This window comes from Oncorhynchus tshawytscha, linkage group LG13, assembly GCF_018296145.1.
Source record: "Oncorhynchus tshawytscha isolate Ot180627B linkage group LG13, Otsh_v2.0, whole genome shotgun sequence".
NCBI lineage: Eukaryota > Metazoa > Chordata > Actinopteri > Salmoniformes > Salmonidae > Oncorhynchus > Oncorhynchus tshawytscha.
Genome location: NC_056441.1, coordinates 89,527,421 through 89,544,993, shown reverse-complemented (window position 1 = coordinate 89,544,993; position 17,573 = coordinate 89,527,421). Strand labels below are relative to the sequence as shown.

Below are 17,573 nucleotides of genomic sequence, written 5' to 3'. Positions count from 1 at the left end.
TCAGGGTCATTAAATAGTGTGGATGAAGGGCAGGGTTGGTTTAGGGTCATTAAATAGTGTGGATGAAGGGCAGGGTTGGTTTAGGGTCATTAAATAGTGTGGATGAAGGGAGGGTTGGTTTAGGGTCATTAAATAGTGTGGATGAAGGGAGGGTTGGTTTAGGGTCATTAAATAGTGTGGATGAAGGGAGGGTTGGTTTAGGGTCATTAAATAGTGTGGATGAAGGGCAGGGTTGGTTTAGGGTCATTAAATAGTGTGGATGAAGGGAGGGTTGGTTTAGGGTCATTAAATAGTGTGGATGAAGGGAGGGTTGGTTTAGGGTCATTAAATAGTGTGGATGAAGGGAGGGTTGGTTTAGGGTCATTAAATAGTGTGGATGAAGGGCAGGGTTGGTTTAGGGTCATTAAATAGTGTGGATGAAGGGCAGGGTTGGTTTAGGGTCATTAAATAGTGTGGATGAAGGGAGGGTTGGTTCAGGGTCATTAAATAGTGTGGATGAAGGGCAGGGTTGGTTTAGGGTCATTAAATAGTGTGGATGAAGGGCAGGGTTGGTTTAGGGTCATTAAATAGTGTGGATGAAGGGAGGGTTGGTTCAGGGTCATTAAATAACATGGATGAAAAGGGTCATTAAATAGTGTGGATGAAAAGGGTTTTTGGGTCATAAATAGTTTGAAAACAGGGTTGGTTTAGGGTCATTAAATAGTGTGGATGAAGGGCAGGGTTGGTTTAGGGTCATTAAATTGTGGATGAAGGGAGGGTTGGTTTAGGGTCATTAAATAGTGTGGATGAAGGGAGGGTTGGTTTAGGGTCATTAAATAGTGTGGATGAAGGGAGGGTTGGTTTAGGGTCATTAAATAGTGTGGATGAAGGGAGGGTTGGTTTAGGGTCATTAAATAGTGTGGATGAAGGGAGGGTTGGTTTAGGGTCATTAAATAGTGTGGATGAAGGGAGGGTTGGTTTAGGGTCATTAAATAGTGTGGATGAAGGGAGGGTTGGTTCAGGGTCATTAAATAGTGTGGATGAAGGGAGGGTTGGTTTAGGGTCATTAAATAGTGTGGATGAAGGGAGGGTTGGTTTAGGGTCATTAAATAGTGTGGATGAAGGGAGGGTTGGTTTAGGGTCATTAAATAGTGTGGATGAAGGGAGGGTTGGTTTAGGGTCATTAAATAGTGTGGATGAAGGGAGGGTTGGTTTAGGGTCATTAAATAGTGTGGATGAAGGGCAGGGTTGGTTTAGGGTCATTAAATAGTGTGGATGAAGGGCAGGGTTGGTTTAGGGTCATTAAATAGTGTGGATGAAGGGAGGGTTGGTTTAGGGTCATTAAATAGTGTGGATGAAGGGAGGGTTGGTTTAGGGTCATTAAATAGTGTGGATGAAGGGCAGGGTTGGTTTAGGGTCATTAAATAGTGTGGATGAAGGGCAGGGTTGGTTTAGGGTCATTAAATAGTGTGGATGAAGGGAGGGTTGGTTTCAGGGTCATTAAATAGTGTGGATGAAGGGCAGGGTTGGTTTAGGGTCATTAAATAGTGTGGATGAAGGGCAGGGTTGGTTTAGGGTCATTAAATAGTGTGGATGAAGGGAGGGTTGGTTTAGGGTCATTAAATAGTGTGGATGAAGGGCAGGGTTGGTTTAGGGTCATTAAATAGTGTGGATGAAGGGCAGGGTTGGTTTAGGGTCATTAAATAGTGTGGATGAAGGGCAGGGTTGGTTTAGGGTCATTAAATAGTGTGGATGAAGGGCAGGGTTGGTTTAGGGTCATTAAATAGTGTGGATGAAGGGAGGGTTGGTTTAGGGTCATTAAATAGTGTGGATGAAGGGAGGGTTGGTTTAGGGTCATTAAATAGTGTGGATGAAGGGCAGGGTTGGTTTAGGGTCATTAAATAGTGTGGATGAAGGGCAGGGTTGGTTCAGGGTCATTAAATAGTGTGGATGAAGGGCAGGGTTGGTTTAGGGTCATTAAATAGTGTGGATGAAGGGCAGGGTTGGTTTAGGGTCATTAAATAGTGTGGATGAAGGGCAGGGTTGGTTTAGGGTCATTAAATAGTGTGGATGAAGGGCAGGGTTGGTTTAGGGTCATTAAATAGTGTGGATGAAGGGCAGGGTTGGTTTAGGGTCATTAAATAGTGTGGATGAAGGGAGGGTTGGTTCAGGGTCATTAAATAGTGTGGATGAAGGGAGGGTTGGTTTAGGGTCATTAAATAGTGTGGATGAAGGGCAGGGTTGGTTTAGGGTCATTAAATAGTGTGGATGAAGGGCAGGGTTGGTTTAGGGTCATTAAATAGTGTGGATGAAGGGCAGGGTTGGTTTAGGGTCATTAAATAGTGTGGATGAAGGGCAGGGTTGGTTTAGGGTCATTAAATAGTGTGGATGAAGGGAGGGTTGGTTTAGGGTCATTAAATAGTGTGGATGTAGGGCAGGGTTGGTTCAGGGTCATTAAATAGTGTGGATGAAGGGCAGGGTTGGTTCAGGGTCATTAAATAGTGTGGATGAAGGGCAGGTTTGCTAGCAGGCAGAATAAAGAAAGATAAAATAATACCTTAAAAAAATCCATACATTTATACTTTTTTTGCAATTGATATCTACAGTGCATTCGGTAAGTATTCAGACCCCTTCCCCTTTTTCCACATTTTGTTACATTACAGCCTTATTCTACAATTGATTAAGCTTCCCCCCCCCCCTCATCAATCTACACACAATACCCCAATAATGATACAGCCAAAACAGGTTTTTAAACTTTAGTATTTTTTGTACTCATCCCCATATGTCGTGACAGCCAATTGGTAGTTACAGTCTTGTCCCATCGCTGCAACTCCACTACTTACTTGGGAGAGGTGAAGGTCGAGAGCCATAGGTCCCACAGCCCACGACCCTGCCAAGCCACACTGCTCGCTTAACCCGGAAGCCAGATGCACCAATGTGTCGGAGGAAACACCATCCAGCTGGCGACCAGAGTCAGCTTGCTGGCGACCAGAGTCAGCTTGCTGGCGACCAGAGTCAGCTTGCAGGCAACCAGAGTCAGGCGACCAGAGTTAGCTTGGCGGCGACCAGAGTCAGGGCGGCGACCAGAGTCAGCTTGCCGGCGACCAGAGTCAGCTTGCCGGCGACCAGTCAGCTTGCCGGCGACCAGAGTCAGCTTGCCGGCGACCAGAGTCAGGCGACCAGAGTCAGGCGACCAGAGTCAGGCGACCAGAGTCAGGCGACCAGAGTCAGGTGACCAGAGTCAGCCGACCAGAGTCGGCTTGCAGGCGACCAGAGTCAGCTTGCCGGCGACCAGAGTCAGCTTGCCGGCGACCAGAGTCAGCTTGCCGGCGACCAGAGTCAGCTTGCCGGCGACCAGAGTCAGGCGACCAGAGTCGGCTTGCAGGCGACCAGTCAGGCGACCAGAGTCAGGCGACCAGAGTCAGCTTGCCGGCGACCAGAGTCGGCTTGCAGGCGACCAGAGTCAGCTTGCAGGCGACCAGAGTCGGCTTGCAGGCGACCAGAGTCAGGCGACCAGAGTCAGCTTGCTGGCGACCAGAGTCAGCTTGCAGGCGACCAGAGTCAGCTTGCAGGCGACCAGAGTCAGGCGACCAGAGTCAGGCGACCAGAGTCAGGCGACCAGAGTCTGACGACCAGAGTCTCAGAGTCGGCTTGCCGGCGACCAGAGTCGGCTTGCAGGCCCAGAGTCAGGCGACCAGAGTCGGCTTGCAGGCGACCAGAGTCAGGCGACCAGAGTCGGCAGGCGACCAGAGTCAGCTTGCAGGCGACCAGAGTCAGGCGACCAGAGTCGGCTTGCAGGCGACCAGAGTCAGGCGACCAGAGTCGGCTTGCAGGCGACCAGAGTCAGGCGACCAGAGTCGGCTTGCAGGCGACCAGAGTCAGGCGACCAGAGTCGGCTTGCAGGCGACCAGAGTCAGGCGACCAGAGTCGGCTTGCAGGCGACCAGAGTCAGGCGACCAGAGTCGGCTTGCAGGCGACCAGAGTCAGGCGACCAGAGTCGGCTTGCAGGCGACCAGAGTCAGGCGACCAGAGTCGGCTTGCAGGCGACCAGAGTCAGGCGACCAGAGTCGGCTTGCAGGCGACCAGAGTCAGGCGACCAGAGTCGGCTTGCAGGCGACCAGAGTCAGGCGACCAGAGTCAGGCGACCAGAGTCAGGCAGGCGACCAGAGTCAGGCGACCAGAGTCGGCTTGCAGGCGACCAGAGTCAGGCGACCAGAGTCAGGCGACCAGAGTCAGCTTGCCGGCGACCAGAGTCAGCTTGCCGGCGACCGGTCAGCCAAAAGGAGTCGCTACAGTGCGATGGGACAAGGAAATACTGTCCGGCCAAACCCTCCCCTAAACCGGATGGCGCTGGCCAATTGTGCGCCGCCTCATGGGACACCCGGTCACGGCCGGCTGTGGGATTGAACCCAGGTCTGTGGTGCCTTAGAACGCTGCACCATTCGGGAGGCCCCAAGGATAAACACTTTTGCAAATGTATTAAAAATGAAAAACAGAAATACCTTATTTACATAAGTATTCAGACCCTTTGCTATGAGACTTGAAATTGAGCTCAGGTGCATCCTGTTTCCATTGATCATCCTTGAGATGTTTCTTCAACTGGATTGGGGTCCACCTGTGGTAAATTCAATTGACTGGACATGATTTTGAAAGGCACACACACCTGTCTTTATAAAAAGGTCCCACAGTTGACAGTGCATGTCAGAGCAGAAACCAAGCCAGGCTGAAGGAACTGTCCATAGAGCTCAGAGACATGATTGTGTCGAGGCACAGATCTGGGGAAGGGTACCAACAAATTTCTTCAGCATTGAAGGTCCCCAAGAACACAGTGGCCTCCATCATTCTTAAATGGACAGCCCACTTGGAGTTTGACAAAAGGTAAGATTGAACTCTTTGCCCTGAATGCCAGAAAACCTGGCACCATCCCTACAGTGAAGCATGGTGGTGGCAGCATCATGTCTGGAGGAAACCTGGCACCATCCCTACAGTGAAGCATGGTGGTGGCAGCATCATGTCTGGAGGAAACCTGGCACCATCCCTACAGTGAAGCATGGTGGTGGCAGCATCATGTCTGGAGGAAACCTGGCACCATCCCTACAGTGAAGCATGGTGGTGGCAGCATCAAGATGTGGGGATGTTTTTCAGCGGCAGGGAGACAAGTCAGGATCGACGGAAAGATGAACGGAGCGAGATTCTTGACGAAAACCAGCTCCAGGGCGCTCAGGACCTCACAGTTGAGCGAAAGTTCACCTTCCAATAGGACAACGTCCCTAAGCACACGGCCAAGACAATGCAGGAGTGGCTTCAGGACAAGTCTCTGAATGTCCTCGAGTGGCCCAGCTGGAGCTCGGACTTGAACTCGATCGATCATCTCTGGAGAGACCTGAAAATATCTGTGCAGCGACACTCCCCATCCAACCTGACAGAGCTTGAGAGGATCTGCAGAGAAGAATGGGACAAACTACCCAAATACAGGTGTGCCAAGTTTGTAGCGTCATACCCAAGAAGACTTGAGTCTGTAATCACTACCAAAGGTGCTTCAACAAAGTACTGAGTAAAGGATCTGAATACTTACGTAAATGTGATATTTCAGTTAAAAAAATATATCCAGATTGAAGGGGAAAAAACTATTTAATACATTTTAGAATAAAGCTGTAACGTAACAAAATGTAGAAAAAGTCAAGGGGTCTGAATACTTTATGAATTAACTGTATAAGCTACTTTGAGGTTATCTGGCATTAGTGCATAAACCTAACTTTAAGGGCCTAACCAACAGTAAGTGCGCCAAGTAACCTACACACCAATCACCAGATGCTCTTGAGACCGGGCTGAAAAAGTTAGTTGATCCATGGTGGCAAAAAAGGACAATGTCGGACTTTAATTCAATAAGAGAAACGCTGGAAAATGGCAAGTAGAATATAAAGAGAAGGGAGGGCCAGAAAAGTAATATTTGGAAAAGATTTGGTAAGTAGAAAATAAAGAGAAGAGAGGGCCAGAAAAGTAATGTTTGGGAAAGATTTGGCAAGTAGAATATAAAGAGAAGAGAGGGCCAGAAAGGTAATGTTTGGTAACGTGGTAGAACAGGGTAGCCGCTACGTTATGATGTGATGATTGTGAGGCGCTGTAAGCCTACACATTCAACAGTCACAAGACAGGGGACCTCATCAAAACAGGCCTACGGCACGTCAAGGGACCTGTAGTCTACTGTTCAGATGGGATAAATGGACACTGACATCTGGACACTGACTGTAGTTCTCATTTAGCCTTAATATTAACTCCTGCAGAAGTAAACATTTCTTGCAGTAAAATGATACAATAAATGTAGGCAACATTTTTTTTATTTGGGAACAAGAGTGGGGAAAGTGTTCTTTCAGCATCTTCAGAGAATGTGAATGTGCGGTTAGGGACCGTCTGTAAAGGTGCTAATTTTATCAGCATTTATTTATTTATTTAAGCATCATAAAAGCTGATGGTCCCTAACTGTGGTTGAAATACTATCTGTAAAGGTGCTTCTTTATCAGCATCATAAAGCTGATAGTATTTCAACCAGATAAAATATGCATCCAAGCCGAAATGAATCCTTATCAGAAACATGTTGGCTGGTTTTCATTCTATTTCCTTAAAGGGTCAAACCGATGTCATTTCGAAATGTCGCAAAGAATCCCCGGACCCTAAATGTCTATCCTCTGCAAAGAACCAGAGGTGACAAAGAACATTTAGGGGGCGGAAAAAGTGCAAAATGCAACATTACCCGTTTCAGCAGACGTGTCTCCATCTCTGCACCCCAGCTCCAGGTCCGAGTCCTCAGAGGCTAGGAAGGCTTCGTTCAGAGATAGTTCACCCAGCTTGTCTGAAAGTTTGGTGTCTTGCTCATCTCCAGACGGTTGGGCTGCATCACCATCATCATTCTCCTCCTCTCCTCGAAGTTCAGCCTCGTGTCCGTCTCTTTTTCCAACCCCCTCAGGGGACTGGTGACTCTGCTCTTCTGACATCACAGTGGAGTGGTTGTTGGACACAGCCACTGGTTCACAATCCTCCTCCTCTTTCTCCGTGTGCCCTGCCCCCTGAGGTTTCTCTTGGTCCTGCTCTGAGGGAGCGGTCTCGGACCTCTCGGTCTCTGATGATTGGCTCTCAACCAGAGGCTCCTCCTCCTCCTCCTCTCCCTGGGTACTATTTCCTGTCTCCTCTCCCTGCTCTGCTGGTACTGGGCTCTCTGCGGTGTTCTCTGGAGGTGTGAAGCTGTCCAGGGGGACTAGCTTCTGCTGACGTCTCTGGTTCTGTGGACACAGACAGGAGACAGACATTACAGCGTGGTAAACCCAAAGTTAATACAGAAAGAAAAGGCTGTCGACACTGCTACTGCTTTAATACTGCTACTGCTTCCACACTGCTACTGCTTCCACACTGCTACTGCTTCCACACTGCTACTGCTTTAATACTGCTACTGCTACAATACTACTACTGCTTCCACACTGCTACTGCTTCCACACTGCTACTGCTTTAAAACAGCTACTGCATCCACACTGCTACTGCTTTAATACTGCTACTGCTTTAAAAACAGCTACTGCTTTAAAAACAGCTACTGCTTTAAAACAGCTACTGCATCCACACTGCTACTGCTTCCACACTGCTACTGCTTTAATACTGCTACTGCTTTAAAAACAGCTACTGCTTTAATACTGCTACTGCTTTAAAAACAGCTACTGCTTTAAAAACAGCTACTGCTTTAATACTGCTACTGCTTCCACACTGCTACTGCTTTAATACTGCTACTGCTTTAAAAACAGCTACTGCTTTAATACTGCTACTGCTTCCACACTGCTACTGCTTCCACACTGCTACTACTTTAATGCTGCTACTGCTTCCACGCTGCTACTGCTTTAAAACAGCTACTGCATCCACACTGCTACTGCTTTAATACTGCTAATGCTTTAAAACAGCTACTGCTTTAATACTGCTACTGCTTTAATACTGCTACTGCTTTAATACTGCTACTGCTTTAAAACAGCTACTGCATCCACACTGCTACTGCTTTAATACTGCTACTGCTTCCACACTGCTACTGCTTTAATACTGCTACTGCTTTAAAAACAGCTACTGCTTTAATACTGCTACTGCTTTAAAAACAGCTACTGCTTTAAAAACAGCTACTGCTTTAAAAACAGCTACTGCTTTAATACTGCTACTGCTTCCACACTGCTACTGCTTTAATACTGCTACTGCTTTAAAAACAGCTACTGCTTTAATACTGCTACTGCTTTAAAAACAGCTACTGCTTTAATACTGCTACTGCTTTAAAAACAGCTACTGCTTCCACACTACTACTGCTTCCACACTGCTACTGCTTCCACACTGCTACTGCTTTAAAAACAGCTACTGCTTTAATACTGTTACTGCTTCCACACTGCTACTGCTTTAATACTGCTACTACTTTAATACTGCTACTGCTTCCACACTGCTACTGCTTTACTACTGCTACTGCTTTAAAAACAGCTACTGCATCCACACTGCTACCGCTTTAATTCTGCATTGACAATGGGTTTTGTTGGACAGTGAATACCATGTGTATAACGTACATACCATGAATAAAACTTTAAACTTTAAAGTACACTATTCATTGAGCTCTGGTCAAACATAGTGCACTATATAATCAAATGAAATCACACGTTTATTTAGAATAGGGTACCAGAATCCTCCTACCTCTACCATGGCATTAGGGTACCAGAATCCTCCTAACTCCACCTTGGCATTAGGTTACCAAAATCCTCCTAACTCCACCTTGGCATTAGGGTACCAAAATCCTCCTAACTCCACCTTGGCCTGTTTCTTGGCATTAGGGTACCAGAATCCTCCTAACTCTACCTTGGCATTAGGGTACCAGAATCCTCCTAACTCCACCTTGGCATTAGGGTACCAGAATCCTCCTAACTCCACCTTGGCATTAGGGTACCAGAATCCTCCTAACTCTACCTTGGCATTAGGGTACCAGAATCCTCCTAACTCTACCTTGGCATTAGGGTACCAGAATCCTCCTAACTCTACCTTGGCATTAGGGTACCAGAATCCTCCTAACTCTACCTTGGCATTAGGGTACCAGAATCCTCCTAACTGTACCTTGGCCTGTTTCTTGGCATTAGGGTACCAGAATCCTCCTAACTCTACCTTGGCATTAGGGTACCAGAATCCTCCTAACTCTACCTTGGCATTAGGGTACCAGAATCATCCTAACTCTACCTTGGCATTAGGGTACCAGAATCATCCTAACTCTACCTTGGCATTAGGGTACCAGAATCATCCTAACTCTACCTTGGCATTAGGGTACCAGTATCCTCCTAACTCCACCTTGGCATTAGGGTACCAGTATCATCCTAACTCTACCTTGGCCTGTTTCTTGGCCTGTTTCTTCTGTTTCTTCTGCTGGTACTTGCTGCCAGTAGGAAGGTCGTCGGAGTCACCGTTGGTCATGGAGACAGGGCTAGGGCTGTCTCCGTTGTTATATTTCACCTCAGTACTAGCCTTCTGGTTCCCCGCTCCTTTCTTCTGACTCTTCTTCCTGTAGGCCTGAGAGACCGCGGCAAACCATGGCGTTAAGCAGTAGAGCATAACGGTAACATGGCATAACATAGCGCAACATAGCATAGCATAATATAGCGCAACATGACACAATATGGCATAGCATAACATAGCGCAACATGGCATAGCATGACACAACATGGCATAACATGGCATAACATGACGCAACATAGCATAACATAGCACAACATAGCATAGCATAACATAACGCAACCTGGCATAGCATAACATGACACAACATAGCATAGTATAACATTGCATAACATGACACAACATAGCGCAACATAGCATAACATGATGCAACATGGCATAGCATAACATAGCACAACATAGCATAGCATAACATAACGCAACCTGGCATAGCATAACATGACACAACATAGCATAGTATAACATTGCATAACATGACACAACATAGCGCAACATAGCATAACATGATGCAACATGGCATAGCATAACATAGCATAACATGGCATAACATGATGCAACATGACATAGCATAACATAGCGCAACATGGCATAGCATAACATAGCGCAACATAGCATAACGCAACATGGCATAGCATAACATAGCGCAACATAACATAACATAGCATAACATGGCATAACATGACACAACATGGCATAGCATAACATAGCGCAACATGACGCAACATGACAGAGCATAACATAGCACAACATGGCATAACATGTAATATAAACAGCTGGGCTATGCTCAGAAGATAAACAGCTGGTAAAACGTAGAGGAAATGTCCTCGTCCATCATGGATTGACAGCATGTTTTTCGTGATGATGTCATACACCACTAGGGCACATGTTTTCATGATGTCATACATCCACTAGGGCACGTCGTTTTCATGATGTCATACATCCACTAGGGCACATGTTTTCATGATGTCATATCCAGCTAGTGTAGAAAAAGACAAACCTGTCATCATCATCATCATCATCATCATTACCTGGTCTGAGACAGGAAGGGACAGATCCAGAAACATCTCCTTGACCAAAGAAACCTAAAAAAACAAACAAAAAAACAAAATCAACAGCGACAGACATGTAGCATATTTATGGGTTGTTGTTAAGGTAGGAAACATTTTTTTTATTTGGGAACAAGAGTGGGGAAAGTGTTCTTTCAGCATCTTCAGAGAATGTGAATGTGCGGTTAGGGACCGTCTGTAAAGGTGCTAATTTTATCAGCATTTATTTATTTATTTAAGCATCATAAAAGCTGATGGTCCCTAACTGTGGTTGAAATACTATCTGTAAAGGTGCTTCTTTATCAGCATCATAAAGCTGATAGTATTTCAACCAGATAAAATATGCATCCAAGCCGAAATGAATCCTTATCAGAAACATGTTGGCTGGTTTTCATTCTATTTCCTTAAAGGGTCAAACCGATGTCATTTCGAAATGTCGCAAAGAATCCCCGGACCCTAAATGTCTATCCTCTGCAAAGAACCAGAGGTGACAAAGAACATTTAGGGGGCGGAAAAAAGTGCAAAATGCAACATTACCCGTTTCAGCAGACGTGTCTCCATCTCTGCACCCCAGCTCCAGGTCCGAGTCCTCAGAGGCTAGGAAGGCTTCGTTCAGAGATAGTTCACCCAGCTTGTCTGAAAGTTTGGTGTCTTGCTCATCTCCAGACGGTTGGGCTGCATCACCATCATCATTCTCCTCCTCTCCTCGAAGTTCAGCCTCGTGTCCGTCTCTTTTTCCAACCCCCTCAGGGGACTGGTGACTCTGCTCTTCTGACATCACAGTGGAGTGGTTGTTGGACACAGCCACTGGTTCACAATCCTCCTCCTCTTTCTCCGTGTGCCCTGCCCCCTGAGGTTTCTCTTGGTCCTGCTCTGAGGGAGCGGTCTCGGACCTCTCGGTCTCTGATGATTGGCTCTCAACCAGAGGCTCCTCCTCCTCCTCCTCTCCCTGGGTACTATTTCCTGTCTCCTCTCCCTGCTCTGCTGGTACTGGGCTCTCTGCGGTGTTCTCTGGAGGTGTGAAGCTGTCCAGGGGGACTAGCTTCTGCTGACGTCTCTGGTTCTGTGGACACAGACAGGAGACAGACATTACAGCGTGGTAAACCCAAAGTTAATACAGAAAGAAAAGGCTGTCGACACTGCTACTGCTTTAATACTGCTACTGCTTCCACACTGCTACTGCTTCCACACTGCTACTGCTTCCACACTGCTACTGCTTTAATACTGCTACTGCTACAATACTACTACAATACTGCTACTGCTTACACACTGCTACTGCTTCCACACTGCTACTGCTTTAAAACAGCTACTGCATCCACACTGCTACTGCTTTAAAAACAGCTACTGCTTTAAAACAGCTACTGCATCCACACTGCTACTGCTTCCACACTGCTACTGCTTTAATACTGCTACTGCTTTAAAAACAGCTACTGCTTTAATACTGCTACTGCTTTAAAAACAGCTACTGCTTTAAAAACAGCTACTGCTTTAATACTGCTACTGCTTCCACACTGCTACTGCTTTAATACTGCTACTGCTTTAAAAACAGCTACTGCTTTAATACTGCTACTGCTTCCACACTGCTACTGCTTCCACACTGCTACTACTTTAATGCTGCTACTGCTTCCACGCTGCTACTGCTTTAAAACAGCTACTGCATCCACACTGCTACTGCTTTAATACTGCTAATGCTTTAAAACAGCTACTGCTTTAATACTGCTACTGCTTTAATACTGCTACTGCTTTAATACTGCTACTGCTTTAAAACAGCTACTGCATCCACACTGCTACTGCTTTAATACTGCTACTGCTTCCACACTGCTACTGCTTTAATACTGCTACTGCTTTAAAAACAGCTACTGCTTTAATACTGCTACTGCTTTAAAAACAGCTACTGCTTTAAAAACAGCTACTGCTTTAAAAACAGCTACTGCTTTAATACTGCTACTGCTTCCACACTGCTACTGCTTTAATACTGCTACTGCTTTAAAAACAGCTACTGCTTTAATACTGCTACTGCTTTAAAAACAGCTACTGCTTTAATACTGCTACTGCTTTAAAAACAGCTACTGCTTCCACACTACTACTGCTTCCACACTGCTACTGCTTCCACACTGCTACTGCTTTAAAAACAGCTACTGCTTTAATACTGTTACTGCTTCCACACTGCTACTGCTTTAATACTGCTACTACTTTAATACTGCTACTGCTTCCACACTGCTACTGCTTTACTACTGCTACTGCTTTAAAAACAGCTACTGCATCCACACTGCTACCGCTTTAATTCTGCATTGACAATGGGTTTTGTTGGACAGTGAATACCATGTGTATAACGTACATACCATGAATAAAACTTTAAACTTTAAAGTACACTATTCATTGAGCTCTGGTCAAACATAGTGCACTATATAATCAAATGAAATCACACGTTTATTTAGAATAGGGTACCAGAATCCTCCTACCTCTACCATGGCATTAGGGTACCAGAATCCTCCTACCTCTACCATGGCATTAGGGTACCAGAATCCTCCTAACTCCACCTTGGCATTAGGTTACCAAAATCCTCCTAACTCCACCTTGGCATTAGGGTACCAAAATCCTCCTAACTCCACCTTGGCCTGTTTCTTGGCATTAGGGTACCAGAATCCTCCTAACTCTACCTTGGCATTAGGGTACCAGAATCCTCCTAACTCCACCTTGGCATTAGGGTACCAGAATCCTCCTAACTCCACCTTGGCATTAGGGTACCAGAATCCTCCTAACTCTACCTTGGCATTAGGGTACCAGAATCCTCCTAACTCTACCTTGGCATTAGGGTACCAGAATCCTCCTAACTCTACCTTGGCATTAGGGTACCAGAATCCTCCTAACTCTACCTTGGCATTAGGGTACCAGAATCCTCCTAACTGTACCTTGGCCTGTTTCTTGGCATTAGGGTACCAGAATCCTCCTAACTCTACCTTGGCATTAGGGTACCAGAATCCTCCTAACTCTACCTTGGCATTAGGGTACCAGAATCATCCTAACTCTACCTTGGCATTAGGGTACCAGAATCATCCTAACTCTACCTTGGCATTAGGGTACCAGAATCATCCTAACTCTACCTTGGCATTAGGGTACCAGTATCCTCCTAACTCCACCTTGGCATTAGGGTACCAGTATCATCCTAACTCTACCTTGGCCTGTTTCTTGGCCTGTTTCTTCTGTTTCTTCTGCTGGTACTTGCTGCCAGTAGGAAGGTCGTCGGAGTCACCGTTGGTCATGGAGACAGGGCTAGGGCTGTCTCCGTTGTTATATTTCACCTCAGTACTAGCCTTCTGGTTCCCCGCTCCTTTCTTCTGACTCTTCTTCCTGTAGGCCTGAGAGACCGCGGCAAACCATGGCGTTAAGCAGTAGAGCATAACGGTAACATGGCATAACATAGCGCAACATAGCATAGCATAATATAGCGCAACATGACACAATATGGCATAGCATAACATAGCGCAACATGGCATAGCATGACACAACATGGCATAACATGGCATAACATGACGCAACATAGCATAACATAGCACAACATAGCATAGCATAACATAACGCAACCTGGCATAGCATAACATGACACAACATAGCATAGTATAACATTGCATAACATGACACAACATAGCGCAACATAGCATAACATGATGCAACATGGCATAGCATAACATAGCACAACATAGCATAGCATAACATAACGCAACCTGGCATAGCATAACATGACACAACATAGCATAGTATAACATTGCATAACATGACACAACATAGCGCAACATAGCATAACATGATGCAACATGGCATAGCATAACATAGCATAACATGGCATAACATGATGCAACATGACATAGCATAACATAGCGCAACATGGCATAGCATAACATAGCGCAACATAGCATAACGCAACATGGCATAGCATAACATAGCGCAACATAACATAACATAGCATAACATGGCATAACATGACACAACATGGCATAGCATAACATAGCGCAACATGACGCAACATGACAGAGCATAACATAGCACAACATGGCATAACATGTAATATAAACAGCTGGGCTATGCTCAGAAGATAAACAGCTGGTAAAACGTAGAGGAAATGTCCTCGTCCATCATGGATTGACAGCATGTTTTTCGTGATGATGTCATACACCACTAGGGCACATGTTTTCATGATGTCATACATCCACTAGGGCACGTCGTTTTCATGATGTCATACATCCACTAGGGCACATGTTTTCATGATGTCATATCCAGCTAGTGTAGAAAAAGACAAACCTGTCATCATCATCATCATCATCATCATTACCTGGTCTGAGACAGGAAGGGACAGATCCAGAAACATCTCCTTGACCAAAGAAACCTAAAAAAACAAACACAAAAAAAACAAATCAACAGCGACAGACATGTAGCATATTTATGGGTTGTTGTTAAGGCGGTTGGTGGTCCATCAGTGTTCATAGAGGATGGATGATCTTTAGTTGGGGCGGCAGGGTAGCCTAGTGGTTAGAGCGTAGAGGCGGCAGGGTAGCCTAGTGGTTAGAGCGTAGAGGCGGCAGGGTAGCCTAGTGGTTAGAGCGTAGAGGCGGCAGGGTAGCCTAGTGGTTAGAGCGTAGAGGCGGCAGGGTAGCCTAGTGGTTAGAGCGTAGAGGCGGCAGGGTAGCCTAGTGGTTAGAGCGTAAAGGCGGCAGGGTAGCCTAGTGGTTAGAGCGTTGGACTAGTAACCGGAATGTTGCAAGTTCAAATCCCTGACCTGACAAGGTACAAATCTGTCGTTCTGCCCCTGAACAGGCAGTTAACCCACTGTTTCTAGGCCGTCATTGAAAATAAGAATTTGTTCTTAACTGACTTGCCTAGTTAAATAAAGGTAAAATAAATTTTAAAAATAGTATCGTTCAGTTCATGGCTTTTTTTGCTCTGACAGTTGGTGTAATCGGATAGAAACCTGAAGCGGGAGTGATTTGAACTGTTGAGTTATCATACGTACCGTCTTGCATTGCTGACACATGACCGTGCTGGTCATCTCCCCACCAAACACCTGGTCTACGAAGTTATTAGGAGCTCCCTTCTTCTCATACTCTGGAACAGGCAAACCACAACATGGGATAACGAAGGATAGGCACAAGGGGCGTATTGGACTAGGGTCGCCTGGGAGAGTTACCTAGGCTAATGTAAGAATATTTGGAAGATAAATACACAAAACGCAGAGGACTAACGGTCAAGAGGGAGTTAACGCTCAATGGGTCAGAGACAGGGGAGGAATTTGTCTAGGCATTGAGCCTGAGACAGGATACTTGCCATTTGGCCATTGGCCCAGTTTTATTATAAGGAATTCTAATTGGTCAACCACAGGCTAGGGGTTGGGTTATAAAACTACATCCTGTCTCTTTGTTCTGTGGAGAGAATCACTGAGGACAGGGGAGAATGAACATCTACCTCTCAGCATAACATATATGATTTGTCCTCTTTGAATAAACCCATTTTTCTCCCCCTGATTTGCTTTGTTATGGAAGAGTAACATCAACTGGTAACACTAACTACAATGGTATGTAATATACTCTAGTATGCAAGATGTCCAAATTCATGGACTATCAATCTAATCAAATGTATTTACAGAGCATTCAAAGTATTCAGACCTTCACCTTTTCCACATTTTGTTACATTACAGCCTTAGTCTACAATGGATTAAATAAATAAAAAATCTCATCAATCTACACACAATACCCCATAATGACATCACAATACCCCATAATGACATCACAATACCCCATAATGACATCACAATACCCAATAATGACACCACAATACCCCATAATGACAAAGCAAAAACAGGTTTTGAGAAAAGTTTGCAAATGTAAAAAGAAATACAGAAATACCTTATTTACATAAGTATTCAGACCTTTTACTATAAGACTTGAAATTGATCTCAGGTACATCCTGTTTCCATTGATCATCCTTGAGATGTTTCTACAACTTGATTGGAGTCCAGCTGTGGTAAATTCAATTGATTGGCAATGATTTGGAAAGGCACACACCTGTCTATATAAGGTCCAACAGTTGACAGTGCATGTCAGAGCAAAAACCAAGCCATGAGGTTGAAGGAATTGTCCATAGAGCTCCGAGACAGGATTGTGTCGAGGCACAGATCTGGGGAAGGGTACCAAAACATTTCTGCAGCATTGAAGTTCCCCAAGAACACAGTGGCCTCCATCGTTCTTAAAAGGTAGAAGTTTGAAACCACCAAGACTCTTCCTAGAGCTGGCCGCCCGGACTCAAACTGAGCAATCAGGGGAGAAGGACCTTGGTCAGGGAGGTTCTTGATCACTCTGACAGAGCTCCAGGGTTCCTCTGTGGAGATGGGGGAACCTTCCAGAAGGACAACCATCTCTGCAGCACTCGACCAATCAGGCCTTTATAGTAGAGTGGCCAGTCGGAAGCCACTCCTCAGTAAATAAAAGGCACATGACAGCCTGCTTGGAGTTTGCCAAAGACACTCAGACCCTGAGAAACAAGATTCTCTGGTCTGATGAAACCAAGATTGAACTCTTTGGCCCGAATGCCAAGCGTAATGTCTGGAGGAAACCAGACACCGCTCCTCACCTGGCCAATACCATCCCTACGGTGAAGCATGGTGGTGGCAGCATCATGCTGTCGGGATGCTTTTCAGCAGCAGGGACCAGGAAACGAGTCAGGATCGAGGGAAAGGTGAACGGAATCAAGGGAAAGATGAATGGAGCAAAGTACAGAGAGATCCTTAATGAAGTCTTGAGCGCTCTGGAGAAGGCTCTCACACTGGGGCGAAGGTTCACCTTCCAACAGGACAACAACCCTAATCACACAGCCAAGACAACACAGGAGTGGCTTCGGGACAAGTCTCTGAATGTCCTTGAGTGGCCCAGTCAGAGCCCAGACTTGAACCCGATTGAACATCTCTGGAGAGACCTGAAAATAGCTGTGCAGCAACGCTCCCCATCCAACCTGACAGAGCTTGAGAGGATCTGCAGAGATGAATGTGAGAAACTA

The 17,573-nt window shown here is 45.7% G+C and overlaps 1 protein-coding gene across 1 annotated transcript in view; it reads right to left on the bottom strand.

Moving 5' to 3' along the window:
• The window catches only part of usp16 (ubiquitin specific peptidase 16), a 35,722-nt gene that overhangs the window by 13,223 nt on the left and 4,926 nt on the right, over nt 1-17,573 (bottom strand). The window contains exons 11-17 of the mRNA XM_042294982.1: nt 15,538-15,629; nt 14,860-14,913; nt 13,706-13,888; nt 10,948-11,592; nt 10,512-10,565; nt 9,358-9,540; nt 6,731-7,256 (exon numbers count right to left, since the gene is read on the bottom strand). Of these exons, the coding sequence (XP_042150916.1) occupies nt 6,731-7,256; nt 9,358-9,540; nt 10,512-10,565; nt 10,948-11,592; nt 13,706-13,888; nt 14,860-14,913; nt 15,538-15,629 (1,737 nt within the window). The remainder of the gene's footprint in view (nt 1-6,730; nt 7,257-9,357; nt 9,541-10,511; nt 10,566-10,947; nt 11,593-13,705; nt 13,889-14,859; nt 14,914-15,537; nt 15,630-17,573) is intronic.